This window comes from Crocuta crocuta, unplaced genomic scaffold (assembly GCF_008692635.1).
Source record: "Crocuta crocuta isolate KB4526 unplaced genomic scaffold, BGI_CrCroc_1.0 scaffold95, whole genome shotgun sequence".
NCBI lineage: Eukaryota > Metazoa > Chordata > Mammalia > Carnivora > Hyaenidae > Crocuta > Crocuta crocuta.
The window spans coordinates 1,922,594-1,942,380 of NW_027530971.1; the positions used below are offsets into that span (position 1 = coordinate 1,922,594).

The 19,787-nt window shown below is 42.2% G+C and overlaps 1 protein-coding gene across 1 annotated transcript in view; it reads left to right on the top strand.

The window, feature by feature from the left end:
• The window catches only part of ZNF462 (zinc finger protein 462), a 137,648-nt gene that overhangs the window by 38,760 nt on the left and 79,101 nt on the right, over nt 1-19,787 (top strand). Inside the window, 3 exon segments of the mRNA XM_077769835.1 lie at nt 15,991-16,240; nt 16,786-18,205; nt 18,207-19,787. Coding sequence (XP_077625961.1) covers nt 16,021-16,240; nt 16,786-18,205; nt 18,207-19,787 — 3,221 coding nt within the window. The 5' untranslated portion in view covers nt 15,991-16,020.

Genomic DNA, 19,787 nt, shown 5'->3' on the forward strand with positions numbered 1-19,787 from the left:
TTGAATTCTTCCGATGTTTTATCATGACACATGAAGCTGAGGGGTGTGTGTGTGTGTGTGTGTGTGTGTGTGTGTGTCCATATGTTTTTATTACAAATGGATCTTGAATTTCATCAAATGCTGTAGCGTGTTCTGTATTGATCAAATTATTTTTTCTCCTTTGTAGGAGAGTATAGATTTTCTGGTATTGAAATATTGCCTTCCTGCAGTGAATCCCACTTGATCACGGAGTAATATTCCTTTAATGTGCACTTGGATTTTATTTGAATTCTTGCCTCAATATTTATCAGTATATTGGTTGCTTGTATTATGATTATAATTATTGTTTTGAGGTAAGCTTTGCTATTTGTGTTAATACTAACTTTGGAAATACATTGATGAAGCTCTTAAGACTTTAGGCTTTGAACCAGTTTCAAAAATACCTGATTTAGTGATTCTTTAAAGGCTCCCTTGTGATTGGGTTGGCTCTTTGTCTCTTTCCTAGTCTTCCATTCGTATGGTTTCTTCTTGGATTAATATTGGTAATACATGTTTCTAGACAACCATCCATTGCACTTAGGTTTGCAAATATTACTATGAGTTGTACAGAGTAATTTCTTTATTTTCATTTACATTTGTGAATATTTTCTGCTTCTTATCCTTAATTCTCTGTATTTGTGCCTCCCCCACCCCCATTCACACCTTTTCTCTTATTGGGCTAGCTAGAAGTTTTTATTTAATTTTATATAGTATTAATTTTTTAAGCTTATCTATTTTGAGAGAGAGAGACAGACAGACCGAGAGACTGAGAGACCGTGCATGGGGGAGGGCAGAGAGAGAACCCCAAGCAGGCGCCCTGTTGTTAGGGCTCCATCCCATGAACTGTGAGATCATGACCTGAACTGAAATCCAAGAGTCAAGACACTTAACTGACTGTAACCAACTGAGCCAACTAGGCGCCCCAACAGTATTGCATTTTTTAAAATTGTGGCTACATGGTCAGTTTTCTTGTTTTTTGAGTTTTTTAATTCTTGGTTTTCTATTTTTATTTTAATTAAATCCTTTTTTCTACTTTTCTTCATTTTTCTTTTTACTTGCATTGGGTGTTTAATTAATTTAGTACTATTTCTTGATTCAGAATTTTTATAGAGCTATGAAATGTCCTCTAAGTACAGCTTTTACCAAATGCCATATTTTCTATATATAACGTTTTAAAAGTCACGTTCTGTAGTTGAGTTTTTATTTCCGGTTAATCCAGAAATTGTTTAGGAGAATGTTAAAAAGAATTTTCCAAGTGTTTGGAAGTTTTTGTCGCTCCACCCTTTCCCAGTTTTATTTTATTAGAAGTAGTATTTTAGTATTATTTTATTAGTAGTATTTTATTTTATTAGAAGTAGTATTTAAAATAGAATATTTTAAGTAGAAGTGATAGACTTTTTTTCTCTTTCTTTTATCTCCTAATTCTGACATGATAGGTTCTTGTAAACCCCCGTGGGTGTTTGAAAATCTTTGTAGTGCCCCAGAATCTCTTAAAATGAAAATATTTTCTGTATCCAGGATATAGAATTTGAAATGTGTCTCTGAACTAAATTCTGTTAATTCTCTTCTTAGTTGTCTTTCTTCATTTGATCTATCCAGTGCTTATGCCTATTCCTTCTCTTAGTTGTTGCCATTTTCTTTCTTTATTTGGTGATGTTAGGGGTCATAAATATTCATGATAAATCTTCATTGTGGGTTGCACTTTTTAACATTAGTAAGTGTTCATCTTTCAATTTTTACAATGATTATTCATTTTTCTTTACTGAACATATTTTCTGCTTCTTATCCTTAATTTTCTGTAAAAATTAAAGATAAGCTTAAAAGCTTTTTTGTGAGTTTAACTTTGAATAATATTTATCATGATCTCTACTTTTCCTTTTCTTAATGTATCTTTTATATTATTACTACTTTAAAACTTTTTTGTCATTTTTGCGATGTGTCTTTTGTAGATCAAGTGGAAATAGAGTTTGTTTTTTAAGCTACTCTGGGGATATTTTCCGTAAGAGGATTTATCCAGTTTGCCTTTATTACTATAACATATATACTTGATTCTAATTAATTTCATTACTAGTATATTTCTGTGCCATTTGTTTTGACTTCTGTCTTTTACTACATGGTCTGTGTTCTCTTTGGTTAAAAAATTAAAAACTATACAGTCTGTTTTTATTTTTATTACTAGTTAAATTTTTTATTTTAATGTGCTTTAGACCTTTATTGGGAGATTCATTAACTTCAGAAGGAAGCAATATCGAGTATTTTTATATGTCCTACTGTGAAAGTTGAGGATATTCTCCCACTTGGATTTGTCCTCTAATGTCTGCCTCTTTGTTTCCGCTATTATGCTTAAGGATTTTTCCCCCAATTCTATTTAATTTTATTGTTATTCTATGGAATAATTTATTCTTTTTATAGTTATTGTATTGAAGGGATTATAATCTTGTTTTGCAATTATTATTAACTACTAAGTCTTAGTTCTAGATGTAAGAGGACTCTGCTCACATCTTTTTACCTTTACATTCCATATTCTTGAGATCTCAATTTTGAATTTTCTCTTGGTTAAATACCTTCCATCACCGAGCCGATATTGAAGGAGAGTTATTAGAAGTGCTCCATTCCCTCACTCTGCTGGTTGAAAATGCTTTATTACTTTTAAACACGGTTGCAAACTTAGTTGGGAACTTACTCAACATGCTCCTCTCTCTTTCTCAATCAAGCCTCTGTAGACATCCCTTCACTTCTGTGTCACTGACTATTTCTGTGAAAAAGCCCAGACTTCCCCCCCTATAATTGACTAATAATAAAATATCTTGATTTTATAGCATTCATTGTTTATCCTTGAAATTCTATAACTTTACCAGGATGTCTCAATTTTGATGATTCTGTTACATTTTCCCAAAACCACAGATATTTCTTTATTTCAACAAAATTATTTTCTATCACAAATTTGAGTGTATTTTGTTTTGCTCTGTTTTGTTTTGCTGTCTACTTCTAGAATATCTTTTATCTGTGTGTTGGATCTTTGTTTTCAGACCTTATCTGTCATCTTCTCTGCCTGCTTTCATCTACTTGTCCTTTTTCTTTGCATTTTGTGCAATTTTTTGAAGACTGTTTTCCACATCATCAACTTTGTTTTTGGTTTGTGGATTTTGTCTCATATTACTTTAATATATTTATTGCTTCTGCAATGATATTTTTTTTTGTTGTCAGTTTCTTTCTTCAACTGCCAGCTCCCCTTTCATCTTATTCTGATGTCTTATCATCTTATCTTTGATCTCTTCTTTTATAGTATCTCTGTTAATTGTTGTATGTAATTTTCTTCGGTGCCCTGTTCTTCAAAATAGATTATTCATTGGTCTTTTCCATATTGTTTTTTTCTCTCTCCTTTTTTGTTTTTTTTTTCCTAAACCTCAGTTCATTTTTTTCTAATTTATCCCTGATTGGAATATAATGGTCAGAACCTACTCTTGGCCCCCAAGTAGGAAAGGTAATATCTCTTTAAATTTTCTCCTTAAGTCCTGCTCAGTTCTGCTTTCAGAGCCTGAATTTAGGTCTTAATGGGTCGTTTGAATTTCTGTGTCCCTTGAATAGTCAACCATGGTCCTGTGGTTAGGTTCCTGAGCAAGACACAATTGATGAATTTTAATTCTGAACTCTATGAATCTCAGCTTTAAGTCCTGCTTTTGATTTGAGGGCCCAGTTCATCTGACATTTTGGTGTTACCAAAAGTTTGGTGGACTTTTTCTTCCCCCCTTTGTTTATGTTGTCCTCTTTTTTTTTTTTTTTTTTTTTTCTGGGAGTCCCTTGGTTAGCTTAAAGCACATATCCTTCCTTTGAGGGATTTCTAAACACATCTGTGTTTTCCAGATGTTGATTCTTACTGTGGATTTAGCCCCACACTCTAGCTTTGGTGTGATAATCAAATAACCAGTCCAAGTTTGGAGGTGTTTTCTAATAAGATTTTGCTTATCACAAAAGCCTCCTATCACGGAGGAGTCTAGGGTTTTGAGGATTTACCCAGCTCTTAGTATTTTCTGGATAAAATACTCCACAATTTTTTCCTTTGTGGATTTCCACATCCCACTTTACAAATATCAAGGACACCATGTCATGAACTGATCTGAAGTTTTTAAGGGAGACAAATATCAATCCAAGCATTGTATTGGCCACAATATTCACTGTTTGAAAGACAGGAACTCTGCCTTTTAAGAGTGTGCTCCTAATAGCTTCTGATGCTGGGTTCTGCAACTTAGTCTTTTCCCATTAATTGCTAAATAAGAGGTGAAAGATTTACAAACATTGGTCCTCTCATAGGCTCTTGGAAGACTCCATAGTCATTACTGTATTTCTTCAGTCAATGGCATTTGATAGCAAGGTTCCCCGTGCATCGGAGAAGGGATTTACCATTGTAGAATGGTAATGTCGGTCTCAGGGACGGTTTCATACAGGAAGATTTGAGCTTATTCTTAAGACTTGAGTGGGGCTCAGAATCACCCCGAGGGCTTGTTAAAATACAGATTGCTGGGCCCTACCCTCAGTTTCTGACACATGATGTCTGGAGGGGAATGGGAGAACTTGCATTTCTAACAAGTTCTTTGGTGATGCTGAGGCTGGGATGGTTTAGGAACCCCACTTTGAGAATCACTGTCCTAAATGATGGGAATTACTTGGACCTTCAGAATGTATGTAAAAGCATTCTGCAGGGAGGAAAACGAAAAAACATAGAGATCTCAGTATCTTCTTGATTTCTAAGCCATTCTCTTTGTTACGTTAAGTGACCTTTTTAGTAAGAGACACTTTAAGGAGAATATTTAAAAAGTTAAAGATGATTCCCAGTCTTTCTGATACATTAGCTTTTTTAATATCCAATACAGGAGTATGGATGTCTACTAGGAATGTAGATAAACACCTGCATATGTATATATGTAAATGTGGTAAAATATCCCACGTTGTGGTTGGTTTCAGAATATAATATATAACTGGAAGTAAAATCCGATATCTACAACATCCTGGAATTATTGGCCCGAGCCAAACACTAGATGTGCTATGAGAAGACTGGCTTCCTTGCCAGGCATTTGTCGGACTGACTGTTCTTCTCCTTCCCGTTTTAAAAGAACTGACCCTGATATTTCCAGATACCCTTAAGACTCATTCAGCCAGCCTCTTCGGTGACTTTGTTGGCAGTGCACATTTTCCATAAGAAACAAGACGATCTTCCTCATGGGGTAGATTTGGCAGGCATAAAGCTACGACGTAACCCTGTTCCGATTCCACGAGGTTGGATTCTGAAGAAAGATAATTCAGTGTTATAGCTCTTGTTCTTCTGTGTATACCTTTGTCAGCAACTTTCGGTCTTCCAAATGTGTTTCCAAAGCAGGAACACACTGTTTGCATGCCTAAGAAGGTCTTCGAACAGTCAAACTGCAGACGATGGATTTTGCACCTTTTCAGTTACTCTCCTGAGTGTAGAGTTCAGAACCGAGGAAACACTGGAGGTTATTCTGGAATCTGCCTCCCCAGTGAATAAAGGCTCTCGTTAGTGAAAATACATGGGGCACGGCATGGACATTAAGTGTGAGTAGCTATGAACCAACTGAATAACATTTATAGAGTGCTTTTTCTCAAATTTTCAAATGATGGAATTCAAAAGATTTTTTTTCCCTGGCTTCCGAGAATTTGTGCTCTTGTAAGCCTTGGGCAGGTTATTTTTCATGAGATCTCAGTTTCCCTGTCTAAAAAGTGATGACATTGGACTAGGTTGAACCGTAACGTCTTTAAGGTCTCCTCTCTAGTGGACGTTATGAGCCTGGAGGGTATTAACTTTTTAGAGTGAATTTTTCGATTTGACTTAAGGAAGGCATGAGTAAATATATTGTTTCAATATTTTTCAGGGAAGCAAAGGAGAGAAAATTCTGCTCCTTCCTAATTTTGTTTTACTTCCCTCCACTGAAGATGTTTATATAGTTTTGAGCAATAGGGGAGAATTTTTCCTCAGGCTTTCTAGAATCTTTGCAAACAAAAATTAAAAGGTTTTTTTTTTGTTTGTTTTTTGGGTTTTTTTTTTGGTGGAGGGAAGGCCACCAAGTAGTCTCAAGAATAGCCCCAGGTGATGATGCCAAGTGTCACATCAGTTCAGGGGAGCTTAACAGTGTTATAAATATATGGGTGGGATGATGCAGCCAGAGCAGTCTCCCCAGCGATGTAGAGGAAAAGGAAGATGGTCACTCACTCAAATACAGGGACAAGGGAAGACTTAGACATCCTTGTACCCAGTAGGCAGCTAATCGTTTTGATGTGGCTTCTCCTGAGCTTCATGAGTTGGAGTGGAGGGGAAATGTTGTATTGCTCAAAGTTTTGTTCTTCTGGTCATGGGGGGACCTCTGGGATTGCTTAGGTTACTAAACGTTTAGTTATCAGTTGGTACTGCTGGCTAATTTTCTCCTGGGAAGAAGCATGTATACATGTACGTGTACCACAAATTTCATCAGGACCAGCCAGACCTGTGCTGGGCTCTTGGGGTATAAGAACCAAAGGAACACATTACTTGTCCTCTGAAGAGTGATTTTGACTAGGCTGGGACCCCATCACTTTGAAAGAAGATAATTTTACATATTAAAGAGAAGAAAATGTGCATCGTATTTTCCACAGAAGTTTTAGTTGCAGGCCACATGTTAAGTATAGAATTTGACCATGTTTAATGACATTGACCCCTTACCCTAGAAGTTCATGGGATTGTCAGCAGTGCAAGGGCCTTATCACTAAAGAAAGTTTTTTTTTTTTTTAAATGTTTATTTTTGAGAAGCGGGGGAGAAAGAGAGAGCGAGTGAGAACATGAGTAGGGGAGGAGCAGAAAGAGAAGGGGACAGAAGACCAGAAGTGGGCTCCGGGCTGACAGTAGCAAGCCCGATGCGGGGCTCAAACTCAAGAACTCTAAGATCATGACCTGAGCTGAAGCTGGATGCTCAATTGACTAACCCACCCAGGCACCCCCCCGGCCCCCACTCACCTTAATCATACATTTTCCTTGAAAAATCTTTGGTAAAATACCCAAATCAGAAAAAAATAAAACTGAAAACTCGTGATCTATGACCTGAAGGCCACCTAGGCCATTTAGAACCATAGAATCATAAAATCTTTGAGCTGGAAGAGAATTTGCTGATTATCTTGTTCAGGGAGTCTCCAATCAGGACCCCATGGAAGGATTACAAAGGCAGGTGAATTATATTCAAAGACTGAAAATAACACACAGACCTCTTGTCATAAGGTTTCCAACTTCTCCAGTAGTGACATTTTGGACCAGATCATTCTTTGTGGTGGGGACTGTCCTTGGCCTCTACCCATTAGATGCCAGTAGCACCCCACCCTCCAGCTGTGAGAACCAAAAATGTCTTTAGATACTGCCAAATACCCTTGGACTGGGGTTTTGATGGTGGTGGTAGAGTGGGGGAGGGAGGCAGGATTGTCCCTGGCAGGGACCACTGCTCCTCTGTGATAACATGGAGTTAGTAAAAGAATGAGAGTTATTTCATGACCGATCTTTTAATGTTTGATTGGGATCTTATCCTTCAGAATTGCTGATTCTTTCATTCATTCAACACATTTGTTGTACCCATTATATGAACTGTCCCCAGTGCTGAAGATACCAATATGAATAGACAGGCATGGACTTGCTCCCAGGGTGCTTATGTTCTAGAGGAGGGAGACAGGCCACAAACAGTTAATCACATCAACAGTGAAGGAAATAAAGCAGTGGAATGTGATAGAGAGAAAGTACGTGTGGTGAGGGTGGTGGAGAGGGGTCTCGATTTCATGGGGGTCACTGGTTAGGTAGACAAATGTTAGAGTTGTCAGCGAATGCGGAAGGTAGAACTTCAGTGATGAGAGTCAGCCGTACAAAACTGGACATTTATTTTCTGTGAATAGTAATAAAAGTAAAGGAGTGAATTAAGTCAGAAAAAAGTCTTTCAGAGATGAGAAGGAAAATTTATAAAACACTCCCTTTTTGTATAATCTAATTTATTCATTTAGCAAAATGCCCAAGTAAAGGCTTTGAAAGACTTGTGTAAGGTGAAGGTGGCAGGCAGAGTTCTCACACCTGCTGGAAACAAATTCTTTTACCTGCTGGATAGGTATTTCTGTATCGTTAGCATTTTTTTTTTTAGAGCAGCCCAATAGTAGGTAAGCTGAAAAACTTACTTTATTACTTACTAAATTTGGGGGGCAAAAATGAGATTATTAAGGGTTGATGGAATGTGGGGCTTGGCTGAGTACTGGCACACTCTTGTGTTTTCACACGGTGATAAATCCTTCTCTTGGGTTGGCAAACAAATGTCTTAACTTTCTGTTTAGAAGTTCTTGGGCGGCGGGGGTGTCATGATTTTTAGGAGTAAACTTACTTGTTGAAAGTAGATTAGAGATTGCAAGGGAAAAGAAATTACTTGCCTATCATCTTAAAAAAATTACTTATTCCTGGGTACTTGCCAGTTCTATACATAAACACATACTGTGTGTTTCCTATTATAAGATTCTATTAATTTGTTGGAACAGCCAGTGAATATGAATGGGCCATTTGGTTAGTGTAGTAAGGAGGAAGGACAGCAGCCTCTGATAGCTTCTGCTATGGGTGGAGGTTGGTGGGGGGGAAGGCAGCTCACAGTGTCCTTGGGTAGGAGGATCTGGAAGTGTTCATGATCCACACAAGCCCAGCCATTGTTTACCTTTCTAGAAAGCAGTCTGCTTAGGGCTTTCATCCTGATGGGGTAGTTAGATCAGGGACCAGGGTTTGGAGAAAGACAGAGCGACCCAAGTGTCCGGCTTGTATAGTCAGTTTTGTCAGCTATAAGAAATTGCAGTGTTTCGATCTGGCCCTTGTGTGCCACTGGTATGAGCAAACTTGGACAAATTCTCATGTTAAAGAAGTGACTGCTCTGAATTTCCTAAGCAAACCATGTACATAAGGCAACATACAAGTCTCTGAGGCATTAGATTGGGATTCTTGTGGGCTTTTCCCCAAATAAAAGAGTTCTTGCAGCAAAGCTTTCTTCTGCCCTCCACAAGTCAACAGCCATACACCAGTTTTTGGTTTTGTTTTGTTTTTCTCTGAGTGGTAATAGAGTAAGTATAAGGTAAATTGTTAAAATGGTTTCTAGATCCGTTCACTGACACTGTGGAATTTAGACTTTGGGTGGTTGGCCAGCCTTCTGTGCCAGAAACAGTCATGGCCATGAAGACATGCCCAACGCCTGAGGTCAGTCAAGCTTTCAAACCCACAGAGGAGGTACTCGATATATGGGTTGGTGCTTCCTGACGCGCAGGATGAGTTTTACTCAGCGTAAGCAGCTTCTGCTTACTCTGCGTCTTAATCAGTTCTGTAATGAAGACCCAGCAGCGTATCTGCAACTTCCCTTTAATTTTACAATTTTTATAATGAGAGTTCTCGTAGTGTGAAAAGTGTCTGTAGAATCCCAGCCAGCGTTCTGAAGAGTCTATAAAGGAACACCGTGATTTTCTGTCTCTGCCGTTTGGGTGAGGATTGGCTCTCCGGGAGAGAAATCCGTTATCTCTTGTTCTCAAAGCCAGGGCAAGAATGGCTTCAAAGTTTCCAAAGAACTTCCTGACGGGCCCATGACATTTCAGAGAATTCATTCAACAGCCAGAATGGCTTTCCGTCATTTGAAAGAACAAGATGAGCTGGGATCACGTTTGTCACGGTTGCATTTTGAGAATTTCAGTGTGAGGAGGTGTCTTGGTTTGTTTTGTTTCTCAAGGAGAATATTGTCAGGACGCTTCTCAGAATTAGAGTTATCTAGTGAACTGCAGGCTCCCCTTCACAGACAATGAAGTCTAAAGCTACTGAGATACCACCCTGCTTCCTCCCTTTCTTTTCTAGTCCCTTCTCTCCTCTTTTATCTCCTTGTTCAAATCACACGCTTCCTTTTCTAAGGACAGGAGAGCTGGCAGGCTGCCGATTGGCCTGTTGGCCTCAATTAGCCTTATATCATTGCAAAGGAATGCATGAATTCTCCAGAAGGTATGTACTATCTCTTTCTGTGTTAGACACTCACTACCTGCTTTCATAACAGGTCACTCAGCCAGAATTACTTCTTATTTACATATCTGACAGTTTTTTAGTCCCTTAGATTATATCCCTGGATGCTCATGTCATTTGAATGATGATCCCAAAGGTGTCTGGTATGAAATATTACTCAACGTGTTCGGTAATACTTGCAAACTTCACGCAGAACAAAGCTAAAGCAAGAGATAACCTGAAAAGTACCATCGCGGGCCAGAGAGTGAGTGGGTTATTCATCTGCAGTTCGCCTGCTTCAGACCTGTGCTCATGTACGAGGCCCACAGATGGACCAGGCTGACCACATAGAACAGAGGCTACGTGCATTGGCAGGGCTCAGGGTCTCCTGGTATTTCTCTGCTGCTATTTAAATTCAGTCTCATATTGGGGGTTACATATGTGATGGCAAATTAATCCTTTCTCTTCTGAAAATTTGGTTTTGAAGAACAGCTGTGTCTCCCTTCTGAATTCCTTAATTATTTATCCTCCCTGATATGTTAAACCTTTCATTAGTGTGGTGAATTGCCAAGAGTACACAGAACTGCTTAGATCATGTAGCAAACAGTATAAACATTTGATAGGACATTTGAAGACACCACATGGCGAGCCAGGGTCTATAGTAGTACCGAATGCTGTGGGATCGATGGAGGTAGCTTGTTGTCAGAAGTTCTTTGTTGGTTTTGTGTGGGCTTATCTGCAACATGGGAGGAGTATATAAATCATTTGTACTTATTCGGAAGGTGCTGATTCTGCTCTAATAGACAGAGTCCCTGTTAAATTTGGAGTGCACATGCCCATATCTGAGATCAGATTAAATCAGCAAAATTAATTATCACACACACAACACATATATACAGAGAGAGAGACATTCCATATTTGCATTTGTCAGTTCGATACTATCACTACTGTTCTCTGTTCTGAAACGAAGTTTTACCTAGTGTCTCAGTCCAGTCCTGTAAGGAAAGGTGCTTTAAATGATTTTTAAATTCCTAGAACTCCCATTTCACCACTACAAGGATAAATGATGGTAGTGATGTAGAATACCCCTTGTTTCAAGAACAGCAGCCCACATGCACAAGTGGATGAGTTAATGGTTTCCCCCATTTTTCATCCTAAGCATGAAAATCCTTCCTTCCTCCCAAACCATGGTAGTGTCGGGGCTCATAATTAGAAACGTTAACGCCCTGACACACCCCACAGCTCCTTGACCTCATCGAATCAGCCGTTTCCGATCTGCAGATACATTTGTAGAATGATCTTTAGGTTCTCGATGTTTCTGTTTTTCTAGCTGAACTGTTCCAGAGTTTATGCATTCCACTACCAGTCCTTGGCTAATTGGTTTTTCCATTCATTGGAAAGTAAGAGAAGCGCAAACAACAGGTGCTAACCAAAACCTTTCATCAGGCTTGTGATTCCAGAGAACTGGGGAGCTCAGTGCCTTCTAAATGAAACTAGGTTTCTGGAGTGGACAGAGGAAAAGCACCTTATGGTGTTTCTGGTTCTATTTCTCAAAGGCTTTGAAGGCTATAATTAGTTGCTGCTGAATCCCGTGGCTGTGGTGCCTCGCAGCTTTATTTCTGGTCTACAGTTCTTCAGTCAGAGAACAGGTTTGATCCAGGCAAGGCCTGCACATATTAAGTTGGGTGCTTCCTGGAGACAGTTGGGACTTTGACTTGAAGACCATGTTTATGCTCCTGGGCCATGCAGGCCTAGGGAACAGTGTTCGCCAAGCCGCCCTGGACGAGCGTTGATGGTGGCCGGGGTTGGGAGAACACTGTGAGCCATCAAAGGTGACTCCCCCTCTCCAGGTATGTGTGGGCTGTGAGCTGGAAGGACACGCGATGAGGCTATGGATTGTACCCTTTCACCTTCACGGAGGCATGATGGATTCCTGGGGTTCTGAGCACAGAAAGTGGGTGGACAGGCAGTGTAAATGGTGGAGCAGCCTGCGTCCATCATCGCCCTCTCCCCATTCTTGCGTGTGTATTCCAAATCCTGAACAAGATCTCTGGGGTTTCTTTAAATATGTCTTCAAGAGCTTATCAGATATGGAAAATAAGATTTGGGGCTTCTTGTCCAAACCCCACCTTTTGAAATCCTCAAACTAGAAATGTAAATGGACAAAACCAATCCCTGATAATAAGTAGTACTGAGGAGTAATGAGTCGTTAGAATGGCCTAGGGGTTTTGTGCGTGTTGGGAGGACTCATCACTTTAGGCACTAGGTTATTCGAGAATGAATCCATATTCACCAAGCAGGTTTCATCGCGGGTGGTGTTCAGAGTCTAGTCATAGACGCCTGTTTGACTTTGAGGGGCCTGGAAATCCTGCATTGGGGGCAGGAGATGGAGGGGTCTGTTTGATCTGTAGATTCACCCCAGGACCTTCTGAAATGGCATTTCTTTTTAGTTAGCTCTGAAGCTTCCTCTTTTGCTTTTGCTTTGGCTGATTGGGTCAATGAGAGAAAAAAAAAAAGGATTCCTAATCTCGTTATGACCGTGTTTTTAAATGAAGTAAGTAGGTAGGAGATCAAGGCTTTTAGCTTTATATCATCATCTTGTAGCAGATCAGTGTCTAGTGTCTAGTTTAGTGTTTCAGGATTGTTCCTCTTGCTGGGTGGATGTAACAGGCAGATATGCAGGGCTTGCGTCTCATCTCTTCCTTGTTGTTGGTTTCTCAGAGGATTGCCATCTGCTGCGAAAACGTAGTCTGGTTGATGGATGGGTCATCCTCAGGTCCGGCTTTCTTTGTCTCTGAGCCTCCGCCATTCCCTTCTTCTCCTCCTCCTCTCACTTCTTGCACGTGTGCAAGCCCTCCGTCTTGTAAGCACATCAAGTTTCTGTTTCTTTTGATTGTTTAGGCCCTGTTGGAAATTTCTGTTTTCTTCTTCTGTCAGCGTCTTCAGGAGAAATGTGTACACAAAGGGAAAATGGCTTTCAAAGGAGGCTCCGTCCTCATTTCCGTGCATGGTACAGACATCAGATTGAAGGCCATTCAGCTGCACCTGACGCTGGTTCTCTCGGCAGCCTGGAGATTAACCTCTTCTAAGGCTCTGAGCTATTTTTGAGGTAGAGACTGCAACAACATTAAAGCTAGAACCCATTAGGAAATCACTTTCATCATCTCTTCTTTTTCCAAATCAGTGGGGTTTTTTTTTTTTTTCCTGCTCTCCTAACCCTTTAATCTCCTTTGTAGCAGAACAAGGAGGCTGTTGGTTTGTGTTTGCATCCAGCGAAGTTAGAATCCTTGATAACAGCTTCAGAAGACACCAAGATATTAGAGAATGGCACAGAGAGATGAATTTCATCTCCGGGTGGATGACTTAATGCTGAAGGTGCCCTCCTTTCCTTGTGCAGGACCAGAATTTTTGTTGATGTTGTGCAAACCAGGCTCAAAATTTCCAAAAGACACCCAGCAGAAAGCCTTTTGTTGCATTATTTCTAAAGGCTCGAAGTTTTGAAGGGAAGAGATTTTGTTTTCCTCTCGGGCTACACAATGGAGCTTTCAGAGAACCTCTTTTAAAAGGAATAGCTACAGCCTTTGTGTTGAAGGGTGTGTCTGTTGGCAGGGTCTGCTGATGCAGACAGACTGGCTGGTGATTAACAAAGGTCATTAGACTTTGGAATCTGGCAAGCAGAGTCGGATGGTATGTCTTCTGTGTGTGGAAGGACGACTCCCAAGAAGCCAAAGCATTCTGGAGGTCCCCCCAGCCCACCCCCAAATCCTGCTGTAGAACAGGGTCTGGTCCAGGCTATCGTCCTGCAATTACCAGTGCACTGCTGGGACTAACGAACAAGCTTATCAATCATGGGATAAAAGAACCTTCGGAGATCTTGGTGAATGACATTTGAGGAGGAGAAAGGTGCTGCCTTTCGGAAAGCAATGAAAACAGTTCATTCTTTGTTGGGAGGAGAAGAGCATAGGAGGAGCCCAGCCTGTTCTTCTACTGCTCATTTCTGATTGTCAGCCTAGCAGAATCCCAGAGAAGCCATGTTGTGCACGGAGGAGAAGCTCTGAGCTAAAATGGCTGCTCCTTAAAGCTCAGAGGACTAGGGCAGCTTAGTGAGTCTTAGAGCTTCAGTGACGCAGAAGCTCATATCTCTTGAAAGTGTGATAAACACATTCAGCAGAGCTGTGGCTTGTTTGGCTGAGATGAAAGGGCTAGGCTTGGGGGATGGGGAGTGCACACTGGATGATCTGCTTTTTTCTGTGAAGTGTTCTAAATGCAGGAGTCGTCTGCACCATGGAAAAATTTGTTTTCAGGTCTAATGGACTGTGCGAAAGGAGAAGTGGGGTGGGGCCTCAGTGACTGCTGTAATTTGATCCAGAGCTGATAGCAACCTCTTCCACACAATTTGGGTTGGTGCTTAGGCATAAAAGCTTGTGTATCTGGAATATTGAGACTTAGTTAGCTGAAAAGACTCTGGTGCACAGTTCAGTGTTTATTGAAAAAGGATAAATTGCTGGGTGAAAGAAGAGGAGGTAAATATCTGTGTCTCACTCTGCAAGCTCAGTCTGTCCAGAGCTCGACTTGCCAGAAGTTATTTTAGCAGGCTATCAGGAGGAGCATTCTTTCATAGAAAATCTGCCCGCGATGGCTCCTTTCTCCACGTTGACATATTACTAGACTTTGTTCCTCCTGCAGAAACAATTTACCTTTTGCCAGAAAAGGATAGAAGCTTGCTGTACAATAAAAATATAGAAAGATTTGGCTACAGCTTTAGTTCTTGGACATCTGGTTCTAGATTACAGTGACTCAGTAGAGTTTGTGGTGAGCTCAATGAAGTTAACGCACCGATTAAGATAATAACTGGGTATCTCAACTCAAGATATATATTAAGATAGGACAGACAGCACCTTCTGATACATTTTTAACTTCTTAATGGGGAGCCTTTCCATTGAGTTAATGTGAAGCCATCTATGTCTTTCAGTCACGCAGTGAATAACAGAATGAAGGGAGCCGGGCAAGTTTGGCTTGATTCTACATCAGGCTCACAGCTTTTCACGTGTGAGTGTACGCTTCACGTTTGTGAAGGAGAGAAGTGGGAAAAGAGAAAGTTATGACTTAGAAGCCCCTCTTCAAGACTGTGTCTGTTACCTTAATGTAAATCAAGGTACCAAGGTACCAACTTTAAACTAGAAACTGGATTGTCATCTAAAGTTGGTTGTTTGAGAATCTCATGAGAAATATTTTATGACCTAATTAGATTGGAGAGGCTGTTAGGTTATAATTGGTAGGTAGTAAAAAGCAAAATAACCATTTAGCTTATGAAACACACACACACACACAGACACACACACACACGACCAAACTGTTTGGGAAAGGGAGGAAAGAGGTGTACCCCAGTATCAGTTAAGATATTTGAATGATAAAAAGTATAGTAAAAGCTCTCACTACCACCATTCCAAGACCCAATACTGTTTCAGCATTTGGTGGTGAAATGTATTAGAATATTAAAACAGCTAGTGAAGATTGAAATTTGTCCTTTCTTCTGTACAGACAATCCTCTTTATTTCTGAGAAGGGTCTAGAAAAAAAAAAAAAAAAAAAAAAGGGGGGCTANTATCTGCTTACCAAGAAATCTGAAGTCGGTCAAGAAATTCAGAAACTACTAAAACTTTTAAACCATTAAGGGTTTCTTTGACAAATGGCATTTGAAGATATATTTATATCAAACTGGAAAATGTTTATTTGGGATTTCCCCCCTTCTTTGAAGTTACAAAGTCAAGGACATTGTCCCTATTATCTCTGGTTGTGTGTCTTTGGCCAGTGTTCCAACTGGCAAAGTTCAGTAACAGAAATCTGCCGATGTTAGAATTTTTTCCGTTGATGGACTTGTAGACCCATCAACTTGGGATATGCAATTAGTGCATTTCTTAAGAGGCTTTGTTCTGACTTCTGTCTCAGGTTCCTAATGTGAGAAGGTAGGCCCAGATCATGGAGGTGCTTCAGTGTGATGGCTGTGACTTCAGAGCCCCATCTTATGAAGATCTCAAGGCGCACATTCAGGATGTCCACACGGCATTTCTGCAGCCAACCGATGTTGCTGAAGACAATGCGAACGAGCCACGATCCGGGTCCATGAATGCCAGTAATCAGACAGAGGTGGAGTATTCTTCTATAAAGGACGAATTTGCGATCGCAGAGGATTTATCAGGTACATCTTTTAAGAATCTCGGCATTTCTGATCTGTTTCGTGGCGCACATCTATTTTTAGCCTGTAGCCATGGTTCTGGATACGTGTGGCTTCGTCAAAGTTTCTTGCTCCTTGGGAGCCATTTTTGTGGTCTGGGCATCATGTTTCCCTCCTGGGGCCTCCTAAGTTGTTGTCCTCTCAGCTTCCTTATGTTTCTTAGTTCCCTTTCAATTTGGGGGACAAGAGAGTGGCTGGTAAAATTCTAGAATGAATATTGCAGCATGTGGAACTTGTATTTTTATAGCTAGAGGGCACATTAATGGCGATGAGGTGAGTATTGTTCCTACAGCCAAACACTGCATCCTTATCTGTGCGAAGCAATATGTCTGTGTTCATCAGTGCTTCGTTAATACCCTTCAGGGCCTCATCTCGAGATGTTAGGCCTTTTGAATGTGATGTTTATTAATGAAGAATAACTGGAAAGAAAAATTGATTTGCATGATGGAATTTCTTAATTCTCTTCTGTTTGCTTCTCTGTTCTCATTTACCTTCTGCTTTCTCTCTAGGTCAAAATGCAACCGCACTGGGGACCGGAAGCTACTATGGCCACAGTCCAGGATATTACGGTCAGCATATTGCCCCTAATCCCAAACCAACAAACAAGTTTTTTCAATGCAAGTTCTGCGTCCGCTACTTCAGGTCCAAAAACCTCCTCATCGAACACACAAGGAAGGTCCACGGAGCCCAAGCTGAAGGGAGCGCGGCAGGACCCCCTGTTCCAGGATCCTTAAATTATAATATCATGATGCACGAGGGATTTGGAAAGGTCTTCTCTTGCCAGTTTTGCACATACAAGTCACCAAGGAGGGCAAGAATAATTAAGCATCAGAAGATGTATCACAAAAACAACTTGAAGGAGACCGCGGCTCCCCTCCCTTCCCCTGCTCCAATGCCAGACCCCGTGGTCCCGCCCGTGGCCCTGCAGGACCCCTGCAAGGAACTGCCGGCGGAGGTCGTGGAGCGCAGCATCTTGGAGTCCATGGTCAAGCCTCTGACCAAGTCTCGAGGCAACTTCTGCTGTGAGTGGTGCAGCTACCAGACCCCGCGCCGGGAACGCTGGTGTGACCACATGATGAAGAAGCATCGCAGTATGGTCAAGATCCTCTCCAGCCTCCGACAGCAGCAAGAAGGGACTAACCTCCCTGACGTGCCGAACAAAAGCGCCCCCAGCCCCACTTCCAATTCCACCTATCTGTCCATGAACGCTGCAAGCCGGGACATGCCCAGCGCTAACATCTCCAACTTCCGGGGCTCCATCAGTAACTCCATCATGAGACCCAATTCCTCGTCTGCTTCCAAGTTTTCACCCGTGTCTTACCCGCAGATGAAGCCGAAGTCCCCTCACAACTCTGGCCTGGTTAACTTGGCGGAGAGATCGCGTTATGGAATGGCTGACATGACCAATTCCTCGGCCGACCTGGAAACGAACAGCATGCTGAATGACTCCAGTTCGGACGAAGAGCTGAACGAAATAGACAGCGAGAATGGCTTAAACGCCATGGATCACCAGACTTCCGGCATGTCTGCGGACCAGCTGATGGGCTCAGATGGCAACAAATTGTTGGAGACCAAGGGGATTCCGTTCAGAAGGTTCATGAACAGGTTCCAGTGTCCCTTTTGTCCCTTCCTCACTATGCATCGACGCAGCATCTCCCGTCACATAGAAAACATTCACTTGTCCGGAAAGACCGCCGTCTACAAATGTGACGAATGTCCGTTTACTTGCAAGAGCTCATTAAAACTCGGGGCTCACAAACAGTGTCACACGGGTACAACGTCAGATTGGGATGCTGTGAATTCCCAGAGCGAGAGCATTTCTTCTTCGCTGAACGAAGGTGTCGTGTCTTACGAGAGCTCGAGCGTCAACGGGAGGAAGTCGGGGGTCCTGTTGGATCCCTTGCAGCAGCAACAGCAGCCGCCGCCGCCGNCAGCCGCAGCCCCCGCCGCCGCAGCAGCCGCAGCCGCCCGTGCCAGCCCCGCCCCTGCACCCTTACAAGTGCACCATGTGCAGTTACTCCACCACGACTCTGAAAGGGCTGCGAGTCCATCAGCAGCACAAACACTCGTTCTGCGACAACTTGCCAAAATTCGAGGGGCAGCCCTCAAGCCTGCCACTGGAAAGCGAGACAGACAGCCACCCCTCTTCCAGCAACACTGTGAAGAAAAGTCAGACCTCAATTCTTGGGTTGTCCTCCAAGAACAATTTTGTAGCTAAGGCCTCCAGGAAGCTCGCCAATGACTTTCCCCTCGACTTATCGCCCGTGAAGAAGAGAACCAGGATTGACGAGATAGCCAGCAACCTGCAGAGCAAGATTAACCAAACGAAACAGCAGGAGGACGCGGTGATCAACGTGGAGGACGATGAGGAGGAAGATGAAGACAATGAAGTGGAGATAGAGGTGGAGCTGGACAGGGAGGAGGAGCCGGTGGAGCCAGTCCTGGAGGTGGCCCCTTCCTTCTCGGCCCAGCAGATTTGGGCGAGGGATGCCGGGGAGCCCCAGAAGGAGCCCAACTTCAGAAGCGTCACCCACGATTACAACGCCACCAATGGCGCGGAAATTGAGCTCACCCTCTCCGAAGACGAAGAGGATTACTACGGCTCCTCCACAAACATGAAAGATCACCAGGTTTCCAGCGCGGCTCTGCTGAACACCCAGACTCCCATCTATGGAGCCGAGCACAATAGCGAGAACACAGACTTTGGTGACTCTGGAAGGCTTTACTATTGCAAACACTGTGACTTTAACAACAAATCTGCCCGGAGCGTCAGCACCCACTACCAGCGAATGCACCCGTACATTAAATTCAGCTTTAGGTACATCCTGGACCCCAATGACCACAGTGCGGTGTACAGGTGCCTGGAATGCTACATCGATTACACCAACTTTGAAGACCTGCAGCAGCATTACGGCGAACACCACCCAGAAGCCATGAACGTACTCAACTTCGACCATTCGGACCTGATCTACCGGTGTCGGTTTTGTTCCTACACAAGCCCGAATGTCAGAAGCCTGATGCCGCATTACCAAAGAATGCATCCCACGGTGAAGATTAACAACGCGATGATATTCTCCAGCTACGTCGTGGAGCAGCAGGAAGGGCTGAATACGGAATCCCAGACGCTGAGGGAGATTCTGAATTCGGCCCCCAAGAGCATGGCGACTTCCACTCCCGTGGCTCGCGGTGGCGGTCTGCCAGCGACGTTTAATAAAAGCACTCCTTCAAAGACCTTTACTCCAGAATGTGAAAATCAGAAGGACCCGTCAGTTAACACTGTTGTCGTTTACGATTGTGACGTTTGCTCGTTCGCAAGCCCCAACATGCATTCTGTCTTGGTTCATTATCAGAAGAAACACCCTGAAGAAAAGGCTTCCTACTTTAGGATCCAGAAAACCATGCGAATGGTGTCTGTGGACAGGGGCTCTGCCCTTTCTCAATTATCATTTGAGGTGGGTGCTCCAATGTCTCCCAAAATGTCCACCATGGGTTCCCCCCCCCCCCCACAACC